Source organism: Rhinatrema bivittatum, chromosome 13 (assembly GCF_901001135.1).
Source record: "Rhinatrema bivittatum chromosome 13, aRhiBiv1.1, whole genome shotgun sequence".
NCBI classification, from domain to species: Eukaryota; Metazoa; Chordata; class Amphibia; order Gymnophiona; family Rhinatrematidae; genus Rhinatrema; species Rhinatrema bivittatum.
Window position 1 is genome coordinate 77286551 of NC_042627.1, and position 18949 is coordinate 77305499.

Below are 18949 nucleotides of genomic sequence, written 5' to 3' on the forward strand. Positions count from 1 at the left end.
AGCAGGGAGAAGAACTTACGGCGGGTGGTCGCATTTTCTTTGCCTGAATCGGGCGCCAGTACCACAGGTCCTGCTGCACATGCTCCACGCGGTCCACACGTTCCAGTCCCCATCCACGTGCTCTGGGATGGGGGATTTACTAACGCACTCTCCGGCCCGGCACCACTGAAATACAACGAGAAGCAGGCAATGCTCAGAGAGGACCTGCCAGGATAAGGACATTCAATAGCTCCAGGCTGCTTTCCCAAGTTTAGCCGAAGGCAGCCTAAAACCCCTTTTTTTCAGGTACAACCCAGTCAGCAGGCGAGAGCCGCCGGCAGCAACGCGCCCGGACGCTTACAGTCGGGGACTGACGAGAGGGGCGTTTGGAAAGCAAAAGGGTTCCAAATCTGCAACTCTCCTCGTTTCCGAAAGGCAAGGCAACGAAAATACACAAAGACTAAAAAAAACCCCACTTACTTCTATCCTTTCACTTTTGGAGGCCCCTAGAGGAGGAGGAGGCTGGAGATCGATTCTGAAGGGAATTTGGGTAGGAAACACTTTTATCTGATGCTCTGGGGGGGGGGGGGTGCCATTCACCCTTCCGGCCTCGGCCCTGTCCTCCACATTCCCCAGGCGCCCCCTGGACAGGTCCCTTTCCCACTCACGGGCTCCTTTCCCTCCGGAAGCCCCGGTTAAAAACCTTTTACCTCAAGCGGCAGTGCTGAGGACCCTTAACTGCTGGAGTCAAACCCGAGGCAGCCAGAGGGCAGGGCCCGGAGCCGGCTCTGAACCTTAACAACGTACGGTGCTCGGGCCCGGGCGCCCGAGGAGAGCCAGGAGAGCAACAGGGAAAACGCAGCCAGCGCACGTGACGCGTGTCCGATGAGAAACAGATGGAAAAAGGAGAGGGAAGGGGCCTCGAGCGGGGGGCAATAAATCCAGGCCTTAAAGGGGGTGAACTCGTGCTCTGCACCCCCACACGTTCTCCTCTCGCAGAGCGCGAACTCGGCCACGCAAACACGCCGGACGCGTAAAGCACCACAGCGGGCGTGCAGAGATAAAAGGTTTATCTTGTTTAAAGTTAACCCCATTTCCACACCACACACAAACGGTTCTCCTGTACTGTATCCTACGTGCGCAATGCCAAAAAAAAAAAGTCAAATGCTCCAGTGTTAAAGTTAATCATTTTTGCTCGAGGTTAGAGAAACTCCCATCGCTGTTAAGCTCGTCTGTTTCCCATTTCGCGAGCAAGGATTTCTTTTTCACGCTCAACCCTTAACGAGCCGCAGGAAAGTGTGAGCACTGCTGGCAGTGACCTGCTGGGAGCACCTGGCACTGCGAGCCTGCCCGGGGGGGGGGGGGGGGGCCTGGCCGTCTGCGGCGTCGGCATCCCGGGACAGCTCGTCTTACCCGGGGTTGGCGAGGTGATCTAGCGTTCTGGAGAGTCGTTCGCCGGGGCGCGCCCCGATTACCTTGTCAGCACCGCACTCTGTGCCGTCCAGTGGCGGGTCCAGCTTGGTTTTGCAGGATGCGTCTCCTTCCACCAGGCACCAGAGTCCGGCGCACATCAGATGCTGCAAATCACAAAGCCATGTGGTCATTCGCACTGCTATTATGATCCCCTGCAGGCGTGAGCCATTATTCTGGGATCGCTGGTGCCACAAAGATCTTCCGGGTGGTCAAATGTTATTCCACCAGTTGCCTTCATACAGTTTATTTTACAGAAGATGTGGGCATAAAACCACAATTTTGAGCTGTAAAACTGGGCCCCAACTCTGCAAACCAGTCTCCTCCCCACCCCACCCCCATCTCCCTCCCAAATCTCCGTGCACTGCTCTTACATATAAAGTGGAGATTTTAACATTTTAAGGACCTTGGTGGGGGAGAGTACCCTCTGGCTCTGTGACTAGATTTCCAGTGTTGTAATCTGAAGGTCCGCGGACACAGATTCATCCTCGCATTCTGAATGAGCAGGTAGCGCCTGGAGGACAGAGCCCGACACACCTGAGAAACCCGGCAGTCCCTCCTCAGATCTCACAGCTGCCACGCACTGTGCCATGGCTTAATAAGTCACCAAGACTCAGATGCAGGAAGGCAGTAAATAAAAAGAGGTCCATGTTTAGTCACTGGCCGGCTAACTTTGGAGAGATGTTCAGTAGTGCAGCTTATCTGGCTCCCTTTAGGACGGCTCTAGGGCACGACCAGAGCTATAGCCGGTTAACTTATCCGGCTAACCTAACTTCTCCCAGAAATGTTCCCGGAACGTCCCTTAATTATCCGGCTAAAGTTTAATATTCAAAAGTCGACTGGATAACTTGCCTCTGAATATGGACCTCCATGTAATTATTCTTTTACAGCACCAGCACTGGATAAAATATTCCCTGGAGGAAGCCCTAACGTTGATTAATTCATTTTTTACCCTCTCATACAGATCACAGGGGCAACAGTCAAAAGATTTCATGCTGCTAAGCACCTGCACAGCCACGTAAAAACCGTTTCATTTCATGTTATTCCTCCCCACCCTTGAAAGTGCCTGCGCTGACTTTTACCCGCAGTAAAGCACGGGGCGGGGCAGGTGCAGAGTACTTGGGGTAGAAACGTCCCCACATTCTCCTGGAGGTGGCGTGAGCGAGGCGGCGGGCACTGAACTCATCTGCGGGGTTTTCAGGGGGAAACCTGGAAGTGAGGCGGGGAGGGGGAGTTAATGTGCGAGAGAACCTCCTCCCCCTCCCCCCCCCAGCACTGCAAACAGATGCAAGCAACATCTGGGTGCGAGCGCGACACCTGCTGGCCAATCACAGAAGATTCTCTGCTCTCATCAGGAAAACGCGAGTCCTGCTATTGGTTACCGGGCACCGCGTCGCGGCAAGGTCCGTGCTGTAGTGCGCCTACGCCAAAGAGCAGAGAAAGAACCGGCGATGGCCTGAAACCAGACAACATTTCTGTGACAGTCGGAGGCAGTTCACCAACCTCTCCGACCGGCAGCCCGCCCGCACCATTCATTTATTGTTGGTCTTTCATATTCCTAAAGATAGGCTCAAGGCAGAGACGTCAGGCAGATTGCCAGTAAACAGATTAAGCAGTGGGGAACTTTAGGTAGAAATAAGGTCAGGGGTGCACTGGGTTTAAATTATCTATTCTTAGATAAGGACCAGTTAGCTAGAGGTAGCCCCAAAGTGGGGGAACCTTGAGGGATTTGTGGTGAGGGAGACTTCCGGTGGGCGGGTAGCGTAGCACCTGGGAGCTCCCAGAGCCATACGCCAGCAGCACACAAACCCAGGGGACCAGAGAGCACCCTGCCCATGGGAGAGGCTGAACCAGTCCTACATCTACCCTAAGTGTTTCCCAGCACCTGTAGAGCCAATGTCTTTAAGAAGAGCAGAACTACAGGCTCCAAGATGGACTGGCTCAGCCTGTCTTCATACATGCACCTGCCTGTGCACCCTAAGACAGACAGAAGACTAATACCTACGTATCTACCTATCTATCCACATACATACATACAGCGAGAAACCGACTGGAAATTCAGCAAGGCAGGGAAAGGGGCAGACTGGCCAAAACCGAGAAAGAGGCGACGGAAGCAGGACTGAAATCCAGAATCTTCTTTATCCGACCGTTCTGGCCTCTACCCCTAGTGATCTGACTGGCACGTGGCAATCTCATTTCCCCTGCCCTGGCTGGCAGAATGGTGAGACGGTGAGTCACAGGCCAGCAGGGCCCAGGTAGTCTGACTCCTCCTCATCGTAGTTTGATCCGACTCTCTTCGGCCTCGCAGCTCTTCCACACTGCTTTCTGGTGGTCTAGACACAAATTTATGCACAGCTCCCATGCCGGTTAGGTCTTTGCAGCTCTTGGTAACATTCGCATTGGGACGCGAGGACAACGCACTGCAACCTTAACCTCAGACCACGGAAAAAGCAACCGCACCAAAGTATACGGTGCTAGCAGCACAGAGCAAGGGCAATGTCAAAATCATTTGTATGGGATAAAGTATTTTAACTACATAAATTGGCCGGCCGAAACCTCCCTCCGTGACTAGAAGTACAGATGGGGGTAAATCAGATATTCAAACCTGCACATATTTTCCAAGAAAAAGTAACCACAGAAAGAAGACACGCAAATGTCCATGTATACCTCGTACCCACAACCAATCTCAAAGATAACGTGTGCGCGTTACTTCCCCTTTGAAAACTGGCAGAAAGCAACTGTAGACACTGTCCCAGTGCGACAATTTGAAGACGATCCCTAGAGCGCTCCGCAGACATTGTTCCATTGACCACTCTGAAGACGGTCCCTGGAGCGTTCCGCAGACATTGTTCCATTGACCACTCTGAAGACGGTCCCTGGAGCGTTCCGCAGACATTGTTCCATTGACCACTCTGAAGACGGTCCCTGGAGCGTTCCGCAGACATTGTTCCATTGACCACTCTGAAGACGGTCCCTGGAGCGTTCCGCAGACATTGTTCCATTGACCACTCTGAAGACGGTCCCTGGAGCGTTCCGCAGACATTGTTCCATTGACCACTCTGAAGACGGTCCCTGGAGCGTTCCGCAGACATTGTTCCATTGACCACTCTGAAGACGGTCCCTGGAGCGTTCCGCAGACATTGTTCCATTGACCACTCTGAAGACGGTCCCTGGAGCGTTCCGCAGACATTGTTCCATTGACCACTCTGAAGACGGTCCCTGGAGCGTTCCGCAGACATTGTTCCATTGACCACTCTGAAGACGGTCCCTGGAGCGTTCCGCAGACATTGTTCCATTGACCACTCTGAAGACGGTCCCTGGAGCGTTCCGCAGACATTGTTCCATTGACCACTTTGAAGACGGTCCCTGGAGCGTTCCGCAGACATTGTTCCATTGACCACTTTGAAGACGGTCCCTGGAGCGTTCCGCAGACATTGTTCCATTGACCACTTTGAAGATGGTCCCTGGAGCACTCTGCAGACACAGTCCCAGTGCGACACTTTGAAGACAGGCCCTGGAGCTTGTGGAACATAAGATCACTTGCACAGCACATACAGGTGGTGGTAAATAAATTCTTGCTTGGCTGTCATTTTTAATCGTCTTCATGCTTTACTAGTCCTTAAAGTTCTCCATATTCATTTCAATTTCTGATGGTATTTCCCCAAGACTGAATGCAAAGCACATTTCAGGAAACACTTCTCAAAAAACTCTGCAACTCTAGCTGAGAGTTCTCCTGCCATCCCGGCGGCTGCACATTGCCCAAATGCAGGGGAGCAGATTTGCTAAGTCACAACTGTGGCACTGCACCATCTCGAGGGGCCGACGGTTAACGTGCAGGAACGCGAACCATTTCAGCATTAGGTACACCAAGCATCATTTGCACATTCACAAGCAGTAAAAGTCTGCGAGAAACTGCTGATTCCCCCACGATATATCCTGCAGGTTATTCCAGAAGCCTCTTTGCGAGGTGCGGTTCCGCGCCGTATCTGGACAGACGGTTACGGCCACAAAAAACGTATCAAAAGACCTTATCCGGTTTAAAACAAGTCAGCTAAGCTCCTGTTCTGCAGTCGCTGTTTCTAGGTATTTCTGCACTTTTCTATGATTTTACTGGGTGTCCTGCAGCGGCAGCTCGTTTCATTCTGCTAAGTTTTGCTTTTCTTTTTTTTTTTTTTTTTTTAATTTGAACTGTGATACTGCTTGAATTGATTAAACAAAATTCCTTGGGGACTTATTGTTCACATGCACACAGGAAAAGCTTTTTCCACATGCTGCCAACTCTCGGTGATGTAACCTCGTCTCCCAGCGCTCTTCTGGAAGGAGAATAATACTTGCTGGCTACAGCCCTTCCTCCCTGCTAGCAAAGGCTCAGGGGTCAGGGGTCAGGGGCACCCCTTGCTTCCCCTCTGCCAGAGACCCTGAAGCACCTCCATCAGGCACTTGTGCCCACTTGTCCAGATGTGAAAAAAGACAACACCCAAAGCTCAGCCGCGTCCCGTAACAACTTTATCTGCGCATAGCGTTTGCCACTGCAAGCAAAGCCCGGCTGTAATGTAAAAGAATATTAAAACGTCAGGCCACAGACGTGCATACAAATTTCAGCATAGGAGGCAGACAGATAAAATGTCTTAAATCCTCTTCTCTTTCTCCATTAACTCCTTCAGGATTCTTTCCGCAAGAGGTGGCAACCCTGCAGGGCACGAGATGAGTGACTGGCTCTGTAACTACAGGCTCCCATCTCAAATTCAAGCACATACCGCAAATATTTCATTGAGAAAAACCATGACACCTGCCCTTAGCTCCCAGGCACTGTAGCAGCAGAAACCCACACTGGTGAGGAGCCTCCGACTGTGCAGCTGCAGCGCTGGCCCAGCCTGCGTGCACGAACGCCACGGGTCTACGAGTCCCTTCCGGGTCCACTCCTGCAAGACCCCCGGGATCTTCTGCTCTCGTGCATCCTGCTTCCCTCACCTGTACCGGGTCAGCGCAGTCCAGACACTGCTCAGAATTTCTCAGACCACTTGTTATGTTCTGCAGGAGGCTCGACTGATGAAGTCTTCACAGAAATGACTTGAAGAGCCACGGTGCTCTGAAATGTTTGCTGCTTAAATTTTCCCGTGGCTACAGTAAAATCGAGCATGGCTGCTGTGTTAGTCCGTTCAAAAGAACATGAATAAGGATTAACAAACAAAAAATATGTAAGGTGCCACCTTTTTATCCAATTTAGCACAATCTATTTAGTCCAATTAAAAGGTTTGGGGTTTTTTGGGGTTCGATCAGTCGTAGCTCCTTCGGTGCCACCCACAACTCTCATCTAATCGAAAGAAGTAAAGAATCCAACTGGTTTGGTCTAGGGCCGTGCAATATAGCGCTCCTAGCACTGAGGCCATGTCAGAACTGTGATTTCCTTGCAGAAGAATTTGGCTGCAGGTTTCACAGATGCAAGGAAATCAGGAGGACGGTGAAAATACTGCACTGAATCAAAGCAGCCCAGCCGCCCCTCTCTGCCCATGGCAAGAGAGGAGCTACCACGTGCTTGCTCGAGGTTTCTATAGAGCTGGGGCCCAGAGGGAGCAGGAGGGGCGGTCAGGAGCCAGCAGGAGATAGGAAAGCCTAGCCTAGCCTCTGGGACATGGAGCACTGGCAGCGATACCAAGAAAAAGTGGTGCTTTACCAGGAAAATCCATTTCCAAAATAAGGTCAGATTCTCTCTTTCCTCTACAGCCAGAATGTACCAAAAATTGTCTTGCAGATGGGTGAAAGTGATTCACTAAACAGACTGAGGCAGAAAGGTCAACAGAGAAGGCGACGTTCTCATTCCACTTTACAAAATTCAACTAATTACGGTCTTTTTCTCCTTTGTGTTACTTAGAATTAAATGCAACCTTCTTAACGAGGTTGTCCGTGCAGCATCTCCCACTTCCGTGCCCTAGATGCTTCCATCCAGGACTGGCGGCTGATTGAACAGTCAACGCCTCATCCTGCTCCGCTCCATCACTTCAAGCGAGGAAGAGACAGTGAATGCAGGCAGGCGTGCACGTCTCTGCCGGTCCCACATGGATCCCATATGAAGTTACCATCTGCTCAGCTCTACAGCGAGATCAAAAGGAGTTCCAAGTTTTCAACATGGAACGTGAAGAAACAAAAGTACTTGGGGTTTGATTTCCTCTTTTCCTCCAACAAGCAAAAAAAAAAACAAAACAAAAAAAAAAAAAACTAAAGAATATTTGTGAAGAGGGAGATCCATGGGTGCATTTTGCCTTCCCTACAACTGGGCAGCCTCTGGTAGAAATTAAACATCTAGTGGTGGGCTTCCACATGAGGAAGGGACAATGGTTACCGCAACCGTAAGAGTGGATGCTGTGGAGAAAATTCTCAAGGCAGGAATAAACGGGTCAGATCAGATCAGAAAAGCCCTCGGCGAAAGGTAGAGTCAGAAGCAGGTTTCGGAATGCCCGCCACGCCCACGTGCCTTGTGCCCACTCTACATTCTGTGTAGGAAGAAGCCGAGCATGCCAGCCAGAGGCACAGATTTATCGATTCTCTCTTATCGTACGTTTGCACCCTACCTTGAGCACTCCGGTGATAAAGCAAGGACTAAATGGTAAATAAATGTATTCGAGAGAGAGAGAGAGAGAGAGAGAGAGAATCGTGCGATATTATGTTTTGCAATGTGTATGAAATCTCATGATGTACAATTTGAATGGCACTATGAATTATATTTTGATGCTGTTTGTAAAACACCTTGAGTTGTACGCAAAGAAGCTGATTTAGGAATAGAAAGAACACAGGTGGAACGTTTTAGTTTTTCCCTTGTATATAGCGTTTGCTTCTTGAGTCGAATTTTCTTGTTTGAAACAGAAGCTATAGCTGGCATTGTACATCTTGCTCTGCGGACACAAAAGCCAGACAGACAATCGCCACTCAAACACATCCACGATCATCAAGAGAACCAAGAAGTTCCACCCAGAACTAAAGGAGCTACTTACCAGGGCGGCCGATCTGCGGACCCGAATGGTTCTGAAACCGCTCACTCCTCATCCCGCCGCCACCACCCTGTCAAGAGACCTCACGCCCCGAAAATATGCCATTCTGACTCCAGACTTTGCCTTCTGTGCTATTCCTTTCTTCTGGGCCTCCCACTTATTGCTGTTTTTGAGTATTGGGGGCAGGGGAGAAGAGCAAAGGAGAAATCCCCTGCCTTCCCTTAGAGCAACCAGCCTCCCCTTTCAGGGCTGGATTTAAGTACAGGCTTAGGGTGCCACGTTCCCAAAAAAACGCTCCACGCTGGTTTCTGGAGGCGAAACCCCTCATCCCGATCTTTGCTGCCTCTTCCCTCTTCTTATTGGTCCAGGTGTCTCTGTGACAATCCTTTGAGAGAGAGACTCACACTGCAGGCCTCCTCATGATCCGGGACCAACCCACCCTTCACCCGGCCGTGAGGTGGTGCTATCAAGCAGCATCCATAACTCCCGGGGCGGGGGAGCGAAGACAGGAGGAAATGCCACATTGTTCTGGCACTAGAAGATGGAGATGTCACAGCAGGGTCCCCCGGACGGCAGCTTACGGTGCTGCCACCGGGCCAGCCCAGAAATTCATTCTTAACAAACTCCAGAGTGCAGGCACTGGATGGGACCACAACATAGTCTAATATCAGTTCTGGAGCAGCTTGCCCATCTCTGGTTGACGTCAACAGAAGATGATGGCAGACCAGGTCGACCGACCCATCACCCGGTGCAAGTCTCCCAGGAGCCCCCAGCATGTTAGCAGGTGGGACCAGGATCTGCACTTCTGGCTTCTGCTCGGCGCTTTAGACGCTGTACAGAAAACGATGGGACACAACTCTGTTTATCGGTAGGACAAGCGAACGGTGCACCGAACAGCACAGGATTAAACACGGTAACTCTCTGGCTGGAATCAAGCCCATTATCAGCAGAGCTCAGCTTCAAGAGCAAAACCAATGACTCCTGATAAGGCAGAGCAGCTCTGAATAGCTGCTCTGCCTTATCTCAAGGGTCAAGTCTCAAGGTCTGCAGGTTCTTCTGACCCATGGACTTTGCACCAATTTTAAAACAATCTGATGCAGGCGAGTAAGCTGTACCCATGGGTGGGCCTGCAAGCCATGCAGCCAGATTCAAAACTGCCGCCTCACAAAGCAGCTGCAGGCACTATAGCTGCCTTTCACCATGGGCTCTTTTTTCACGGAAAACAGTGCACATGGATTTGAAAATGCCGTCTACGCGCATCGTTTCCTTTCCCTGACCTAAACATGCCCCTGCCAACACCTCCTCTGAACGCTGTTAAACACGTCCTTTTAGCCACATCTATAGCCGGCCGATTTAACCTCACACATGGCCTAGAAACCTCAAGGACAAGACGCTGCACGTCTTCTCTTTTTCTCACTACCTACGTTTAAAATGAGCTGCACGGGTCAGTATGGGTGAATAAGTAGCTGACACTTGGTTAGGGTCAATATGGGTGAATAAGTAGCTGGCAGTTGGTTAGGGTCAGTAGGGGTAAATAGGTAGCTGGCAGTTGGTTAGGAATAGATAGCTGGCAGTTGGTTAGGGTCAGTATGGGTGAATAGGTAGCTGGCAGTTGGTTAGGAATAGATAGCTGGCACTTGGTTAGGGTCTGTATGGGTGAATAGGTAGCTGGCAGTTGGTTAGGGTCAGTATGGGTGAATAAGTAGCTGGCAGTTGGTTAGGGTCAGTAGGGGTAAATAGGTAGCTGGCAGTTGGTTAGGGTCTGTATGGGTGAATAGGTAGCTGGCAGTTGGTTAGGAATAGATAGCTGGCAGTTGGTTAGGGTCAGTATGGGTGAATAGGTAGCTGGCAGTTGGTTAGGAATAGATAGCTGGCAGTTGGTTAGGGTCAGTATGGGTGAATAGGTAGCTGGCACTTGGTTAGGGTCAGTATGGGTGAATAGATAGCTGGCACTTGGTTAGGGTCAGTATGGGTGAATAGGTAGCTGGCAGTTGGTTAGGAATAGGTGGCTGGCACTTGGTACGCTCTGTTGTCCCATTTTCTGGGTTAATCTGCGGATTTAATGTGGGGTGGGAATTTTACGTTGTGTTTTTATTATACGTTTTATTAATTTATATTTTAAATTGTTGAAAACCGCTTTGGACAATTTATTCAGTAAGGCGGCATAGACATTTTTTACGTAAACTAATTCTGTAACTAAAGCCTATGGAGGTGAACGTGCAGGGCGATCTGTATTTGACCGAGGATTAGCCGGAAAGTAATGGTGACTGGGTAATTGCTACCAGTTTACTGACATTTTCCCACATCCTGCAAGTGTGCTGCCCCAGGCTCGCGTCCTGTGAGATCACGGAAGCTGTGACGGTTCTGCCTCGCACATCCAGGGAAAGGGTGCTTGTGGCTGTACAATGCTACGGCATATGCCGGGGACGAACTATATTAATCCCAAATCCTGCCTAAGATGTTGATAAGAACGACGCCACTGCCGGTGCACGACATGGCGCCTGCTGCAAGAGCCCAAATCAGGCTACAAAATGCGACCTGCTGTTGTACATATTCCTTTCTATCCAGTTTTAAAAGGAGAAGCAAAGGATGCTGGGGCAGGGAGGGTTAGGAGAGAGTCTCACCTCCATATTCTTACAGAACGTGGCGTTGCTTCCAAAGAGGATCTGGCACTGCTCATCGGCGCTGTAATGCATGCCCGGAAGTTTGTGAGGAAGCGGCACCGCCGACTGAAGCCTAGGATCGGTCACCAGCAGGCAGGAGCTGACCTTTGACCTGCAAAAGCAGACAAATCTCTCAGAGCAGAGGGAGCGCCAGAAAGGGGCCGCGAGAACTAGACAGCGACATGGCAAGGATCAGAGCCGACCCGCTTTTATCCGAGAGATTTCCCGGAGCTACTAAGTAAAGGCCCTTCCCGTGCGGCCGAGCACAAAAGAGCCGCCGGTGCTTTAAATTCAGATAAACTCCCCGAGCCAGCTCCGGGCTGCACGTTTGCCTATGGAAGTCCTGGCTTCAATTCTCAGGCCAGATCTGCTGCTCCCTGGCTCGTCTGGGACTAGGGACGCAGCTCCTGGGGGGAGAGGACGGATTTAGGGCCCCAGCCTGCAGGGTTCTGGAGGGAGCCCTGGTGCGTGACCCCTGAGTTGGGCAGTGGGGGGAATGGAAGCCCAGTGAGGGAGAGGGGGGAACTGCTGCACAAGCAAAATAAAATTCTAATGAATTCCCTTTCCTTCCTGGGCTGAACTCGTTCAGGGTCCTTACTTCAGGAAGTTCTCAAGTTCGTCGCGGCTGCATGCGGACCAGGAAAGGTCACTGGGGTTCCTGCCTTTCACCCACTCTCCGGACATTATGTGAGAGCGCCCGGCACAGGACTGGTGGTCGTCGTCGTGGCTCATCCCTAGACTGGAGAGAGAGAGAGAGAGAGAGAGAGAGAGAGAATACATTCGGAAATACCAGGCCTTTTTTTCTGTCTGCTCATGACCTTTTTGTTTTCAGAAAGAAGCAAACCAACCACTCAAGCAACCAAGTTCTGAACTTAACTGACAATTTGCTAAGCATTTTCTTTGGTTAAGCAGGAAGATTTTTAAGTTTAGGCGTCTGTTTAAGCTTAGGAATTGCCCACAAAAAAAAAAAAAAAAATGAAGTGCACAATTTAACCAATCGCTCAAACATAAGCTTTGTCCTGTCTTTTAATGCGGTCTCTCCTTTTTGCTCTCTGCTTTCTCCTTTGCCAATTGTTTTTTTCCAGTGTTGTTCCCATTGGTCAAAGTATTTACTGCTTCTTCTCATAGTTGTCAAGGATCAAATTTTAGATAAATAGGTAAGGTAGTCAGTGGAAGTCATGTCAACACAAAGTTCTTGGTGCCATCCTTCCAAAAAATGTACACACTGAAGAGGCAGTTGTCTCTTCCTAAAAGCTCTACACATTGAAGAAATAGAATTATTTCGCACCTGTTCTTCCCAATCAAATAGATCCATTAAGAACTCTCTGTTTTTATGAGAGCGCTCCTATTCCCACAAAGACTCATGTAGAGTTGTACCTGTAAGTAGGCGAATAATTGTGTCTGAGGAATATTAAACTGGTATTGAGATTGGAAAGAAACAACTCTACCCCTTTCATCTAGCAACTGAGAGATGATTTGAAGAGCCTTTATCTTCCATTACACAAAGATAGAAGGATGATAACCTGGTAGAATCCCCTTAAGGTGGACTTGGGGAAATCTACTCTTTATCCCTAGGATAAGCAATATGGAATCTGTCAACTCTTTGTTTCTCTTTGGGATTCTGCATTGGCCAGTGGTGGAAACAGGATCCTGGGCTTGATGGACCCTTGGTCTGATCGAGTATGGCATATTTTATGTTGTTTTGAAGGCTCAGCCCACAAGTTACCTCCTATCTAGGAAACCCTTACAATCTCACCCCTTCCATTACAGGGGACACAGCCAGGGAATGTTAACCCCCGACAGTCTACTTGGAGGATGACCTTTTGTTATTGGTCCTCCAACAGAAATGACATCAAATGGAGGTGGTAGGCGCTGAAACAGTAACAGAATTCAAGCTCACTTGAGACAGACACAAAGGAACTTAGTGGCAAGGCATGGGAGGAAGGAGGCCAGAGATCGAATACCGTGGCAGACAGGGTGGACCAAGGGGGCCACATCTGCTGCTATTTTCTGTGTTTTGGAAAAAGAGTAAATGTATCTTCCATGAAGTTGACACAAGTTCAGCAGTCACTAAAAATATTGTCTTGTGCAGTAAGCACCAAACTCCTTGTTAATGGCTGACAGTGGCTAATGTTGCCTTAAAATATATATATTTTTTTTTGGAAGGACTGATGAGGTTCTCAAGGTGTAACTCCTCAAATTCTAAAAGCGTCATTCAGGTTTAGGAAAGTAGAAAAGCTAGATACAAAAATGAGCTTTCCAAGCACACAGAAGAGATCCATATTCAAAAATTATCCGGCTAACTGCGCCAGGATATTCAGCAGAGTGTCCATGCCGCTAAATATACCCCGCTAGCTTCAAGTTTAAATATCGCCACTTACCTGGCTAATAGAGCCTGATTCACTAAGGCTTTTCTCCCATTCTGTGTCCATGGGGAAAATGCTTTAGTGAATCAGGCCCCAAGTTAGCTGGATAAATAGCCAGGCCCCTGCACACTCCCCATCCGCCCTCCACTTACACAACTACAGCTATCCGGCCAAGTAGCAGCTGCTGAATACGACCAGATATTCAAATGTCATAGACAGAGAAGACAGAATTTATCCAGTTAAGGGGAGCTGAACATCAGCCTCAGAAGTATTCAGAACTGTTTGCACGACTGTGGTCATTCGCAGAAATGTACAACCTGATAGATTTTATTCCTTATTTGCCTCCACCACTTGAAGTAGGAAACAAACCATAAAGGAAATTTGCAAACCAAGATTGAAAATGTATAGGTGGCATGCAGGTTAAATCACTTAAAAATGTCAAGCCAAAGAAAACACTTGTAGACTTTAAAATGTGGACTTCACTAAATGAGAAGATATCCAAAAATTAAGCTTTGTTTAAGTAATCCCGGATTTCAGCATAGCCATCTGTGTGCTGTCCGTCTGGATGGAAGCCGCCCTTTACAAAAAACGTAAGGGCATGTGGAGATCCCTTGAGGTTATACGAAGATCCCTTTTTTTAGCCACTGAATAATATTCTGACACTTTTTTTTCCAAGTTTGACAACTTTTATATTGTTGTAATGCAATCCCTCCTTTCCTCTGGCAGAGATCAGAAACGACGGGCCCGCTCCGGAAAGCTTAACTCTCCCGGGCCGCTTCACATTTCCTGATTTTGCGACATGCGTAGCTTGGGAAGGTGCCTATGGGAGAGGAAGAGCTCGTCTACGCCAGCGCACATCAGTTCTGGGTGGTTTTGAACCAGGATTCCCTTGATAAAGGAAACCATGTGGGTTTTTTGCATGGCAGCTCTTTAATTATTTCACAATATGGCTATAGTGCCTTGATCTTACCACAAATCTTTTTTTGGAAGATTTCTGAATACTGTTCAGTGCTGCATACAGTTCCCTCTCCCAGTAAAAGGAGAGCACTGGGTTGGTGAACTGACCAGTTGTCTCGGGGGACCTGGCTTCCATTCTTCTTTTGGATACTGTCATGCCACATGCGGTTTCAACTTGGTCTCCTGTAGAGAACTGCGCATACAAGAAGAAATCCAAAATAATCTGGCGTCAGGGGGAGATACTGCTTATGACACACTTGAAATGGGAATAGCAGGGCAAACGGATCAGCAGAGGTGTATGTAAGCACAGGACTGAAATGGCAGGGTTGGAAGTGTTTTGGTAAAGCTGTGCCTGGTGCCGGAATAGCAGGGAACCCACCGCGCATTTCAAGATGAAGCTGATTTAGTAAAGATGTATTTAAGCTCTGGAATGGAACAGTGGAGGAGTTAATGGTCAGGACAGATGCCTATCATCATAGGCATGTGGTATCCCTGGGAACAGAATAAATCAGACAATACCAGCTTTAATGGCAGAGGGAAAAGGGGAATACGATTCGAACAGCAACCGAGGGCCTCGACTTTTACGGACTGGGAAAACAAATAAGCATGGGGGTAACTTGATGACGTGGCGCTTACTACCCTTAACCAAGAAGCCTGACACTTCTGATGCAACTCCAACATTGCTCTCTGCTTCTGCGGCAAGGGGTAAAGGAGACTTGGACTCACACAGCAGGTCTGGGAAACTGATAAGCATGGGGGTAACCTGCCCAGCATGGCAGATACTACCACAAGCTTGCTGGGCAGACTGGACGGACCGTTTGGTCCTTTTCTGCCGTCATTTCTATGTTTAGAAAGGCAGAAGCAGAGGGGGACCCAGGGCGTGAATAGCAGGAGTTTTCATGGTGAAGTTTTAGGAATATTGGCAGGACTATGGGGGGACACCCATGAAACAGCAAGTCAGAATTAAGGCTAGGATTGCTAGGATCATGCAGGCAAGGCTTGCAGTAGCTACCCAGGTAGGTTTTTTCACTTTTATTAAAAAACAAAATAAATAATAGATGACAAAAAACAGGAAACGAATCTCCAGTGAACCAGAGACAAAGGACCTCAAAAAGATGGCACCGCGTAACAGGATGTACTTATGTCCTAAATTTGGAGGCTAGTAAAGTCATCTGAATGTTTGCATGCAGCGCATTACGGCGATGTCTGAAATGCCTGCAAATTTCCACACTTTTCTGCATCACTCTGGCAAGTTTGAATTAAGGACGCTGAGGGGTGACATTGCTCTTCTACAGTTGGATCAAAGCTTGTGCATCATATGCAGAGCAGCGCTCCACATGAGAGGACGTGAACCTTCTTTGCAGGGTCTGTCATTGTGCAAAGATAGAAGACGACTGTGAATCAGAGCCACAAAGCAGGCTGAACCATCACAGCATATTCATAACTGACGGGGGGAAAAGGCTGACACGGAACCCTGCCATTAGCACATTCCAAAATATACCAACCACACATCGCAGAGAGCTGACGTTATTGTAGAAATTATTTTGTAGAAAAAAATAAGGCTCATCACAAAAGTGAATGATTCTGAAAAACCGGTGACCGAATGCCTGAGAGGTAATATTTGCCGGGGAACGCTCGCAGTCGGATTCATCGATTAAATGCCATTTATCCAGAGGCTGGGAACATCTACAGCTCATTGATTTTATACCACTTTTGACTGCTGAGCCCTGTGACTAATCTCATTGATTTATTTGTCCTTCCCTGCTATTGTGTGAACGCTGCTGGTCTTCCAATCAATCGCGTGATTACTTTAGGATTCGATCACATCTGGTTTTCGCTGCTGCATAAAACAGCAAACACTGGTTGACTGCAGATGCAGCCCTGAAGAAGTCTGCCCAAAAGTTTTGATCTTGAAAATGTGGGCTAGATTGCTACCCTTGTGCAAAAACAAAATGCTTATTTAGTAAATCAGCACTTGCAAACCTAATATTTCCTGTCTCTCCCAGGTTCAGCTGGGGTTAGTACAAAGAGCTTGGGGGTGGTGTCCAGGCCTTTTGTGGATGCTAAACGCCTGCGAGGCAAGAAAAGCCAGCGGTGACAAACTGAGGAGATCAGAAGCCCTGCCAACTGGCTGCAGCCTGGCTCTTAAACACAGTCCTTCTCTCCTCAGCGGAAAATGAAAGAGAATGGCAAAACCTCAAAGCAATCTCGTTTACTGGCTCGCTTCACCCGAAATGACCGTTTCATTTTTCCCCTTTTACCACGGCTCTCCCTCTATTCAAGCAAGCCTCACGTGGCTGCTGCTTTCCATGACAGAAACCCTCCCACTGCTGACCCCTGTAAGAGGTGGAGACGGGCTTGATCTCGCTGGTCTATGTCCCTGGAAAAGATATTAAACCCATAAGAGAAAAATGAAGTGCCAACAATAACTCTGCTTGGAGGCAGATTTTGTCTTTTCTTGCAATTAAAATAGTTCAGATTCTTCACGCACGCTGGCAGTACCTGAAGGTAACAGGCCCCCACCCAGTTTGAAAAATACTTTCAGGGATGCTCTGGCTGAGTCCATTAAGGCAGCTCTGCGAGTCTGCAGCCCCTGCTGTTGGTGCATTTGCTCCTCTTCCTCAGAAGGACAGAAACCTCAGTGGTGATTTTCTGAAACACACGGGTTTTTTTTATTCATTTGTCCCAGCAGCTTCCTCGTGCTCCTTTGGACTTCTTGTTCAATCTTTCCTCTTCAGCTATTCTACAGGAGCCTTCATTCAAAGCTGCCTGTAGTCTTTACCCCATTTTAAATTATTTCCTGTCTAGTCCAGATATCGCAACTTATGGCTTCTGGCTCGGTGGCAGAGATCGTGGTTAGCCTGCCGTTGCCACCGTGCAACGTTTGGAACACCCTTCCCCTCCGGAGATTATTAATGCTGCCCCTGCAGCATTCATAGCCCTGGCCAGCTTGATAAGCAGATCAAGCCCAGGAACCACATGGCCGTACACTGTAGGGCAACTGAGCCATTGGGCCAGCTCCCTCCCTTCCAGATAGTGATTTGGTTCATGGCTCAATATTTCAGGCACAGACAGAGACGGCCATCTATCTTTTTCGAGATGCTGGGGTAGCGAGCCAAAGAGCACCAGTGCCCCCAGCTGGTGAGGACAATCTTCGCATGGACAGTTTCTCTTGTAACTACTCCTTTAGGACACCAAGCTTGGGTTCCAACATGGAGTAGCTGGAGGTGAAGGTTGGAACTCAAAGCTGGATCTGAGTCAAGAACCACAAAGAAGACACTGGAGCAGAGACCACCTCACTAAAGGACTAAGTTACTGGGAACATCAACCCCTTTTAACCTAGTCTGACCAATCTGATTCCCTGGGAGAAGTTTACATCAAATGCTGCCCTTGGTCCTGCTTGCTTCTGACTTACTGGCTAGCTTTGTCACTAGGTCTTTGGCCGTTCCTCCCCCGCTGTTGCTGATTCAAACCTGACAGTTTGTTATAATCAGCCAGAGCCCGGTCTGGCTTGCTAATATTACTTCTCAATATGGTACTGGCAACTGTAAAGGGTATTTTTCTTATGTTAACCAGCCTCTGAAGTACTGGGATGTACGTTGTCACTCCTGAAAATGAAGTTGTCAAGTATACCATCACAGTGTTGTAGATCTCATGTGCCTTCTGACAAAACAAGCCAAGAGAGGGCAGACCGCAACTTAAAATGTATTTTCAACTTATCTTGGCCATCAGTGCTCACTACACTGAAACACTTCTCCAAGGACACGCAGGGCTCCTACACATATGGAAGGAGAATATAACTTTATATTAGAATGATATTGGATCTATGGTTTGGTGCGTGGAATACATCAAAAGCACTCTGGATGGTTATCCTCCAGCTCCTGGTAACCCTATCGTGGGGAGACCCAATGGAGAATGTCAGGACATGCTTGGGGGGCATGTTCAGGGTAGGGGAAGAAACTTATGCATGCGGATTCCATTTTTCAACTCTGCACATGCTATTTTAGCTAGAAATAGGGATATGCAAACATCTGCCAGTACTTTGTACACACAGCAAGTTTCAACGGGAAATCATGTGTGAACTACCACTTTGAAAACTGGAATCAACATTCATGGGTTAAAAAGTATTGGCAGACTTTGTCCCAATGTGGAAGGTTTAAAAATGTCTCCCTTACAGGGCAGGAAAGCCCCAAACTACAGATAAATAAAGATTTCCTACATCACAAACTAGGCATCCCACCAACGCTTCTCCACCTTCTACAGTGCTTCTTCTTACGGATGCTGCCATGTGGTCATGGCCAGAGAATCAGCCACATGCCAGACCATCAAATTTACTTTTCAGGGTATAATTGACTTGAAGGACGAGAGGCCACCTCTCCCTCTGTCGGTTTGGGTGTTGTCCTGGATGAAGGCATTTCATGTGCAGTTACTTGTTATCACAGCTGCACCAATTTTCTCTCTCTCCTAAAGTTAACGTCAACAGTCGAGATTTACAGGCCATTTCATTACCTTTTATACTACTGAAAAC

At 48.5% G+C, this 18949-nt stretch overlaps 1 protein-coding gene across 5 annotated transcripts in view; it reads right to left on the reverse strand.

The window, feature by feature from the left end:
- The window catches only part of ADAMTS17 (ADAM metallopeptidase with thrombospondin type 1 motif 17), a 161260-nt gene that overhangs the window by 72740 nt on the left and 69571 nt on the right, over window positions 1-18949 (reverse strand). For all 5 annotated transcript variants that reach the window (XM_029575629.1, XM_029575631.1, XM_029575630.1 and 2 more), the window contains 4 exons: window positions 11697-11837; window positions 11060-11210; window positions 1455-1556; window positions 20-165 (listed from right to left, as the gene is read on the reverse strand). In XM_029575629.1, coding sequence (XP_029431489.1) covers window positions 20-165; window positions 1455-1556; window positions 11060-11210; window positions 11697-11837 — 540 coding nt within the window. The remainder of the gene's footprint in view (window positions 1-19; window positions 166-1454; window positions 1557-11059; window positions 11211-11696; window positions 11838-18949) is intronic.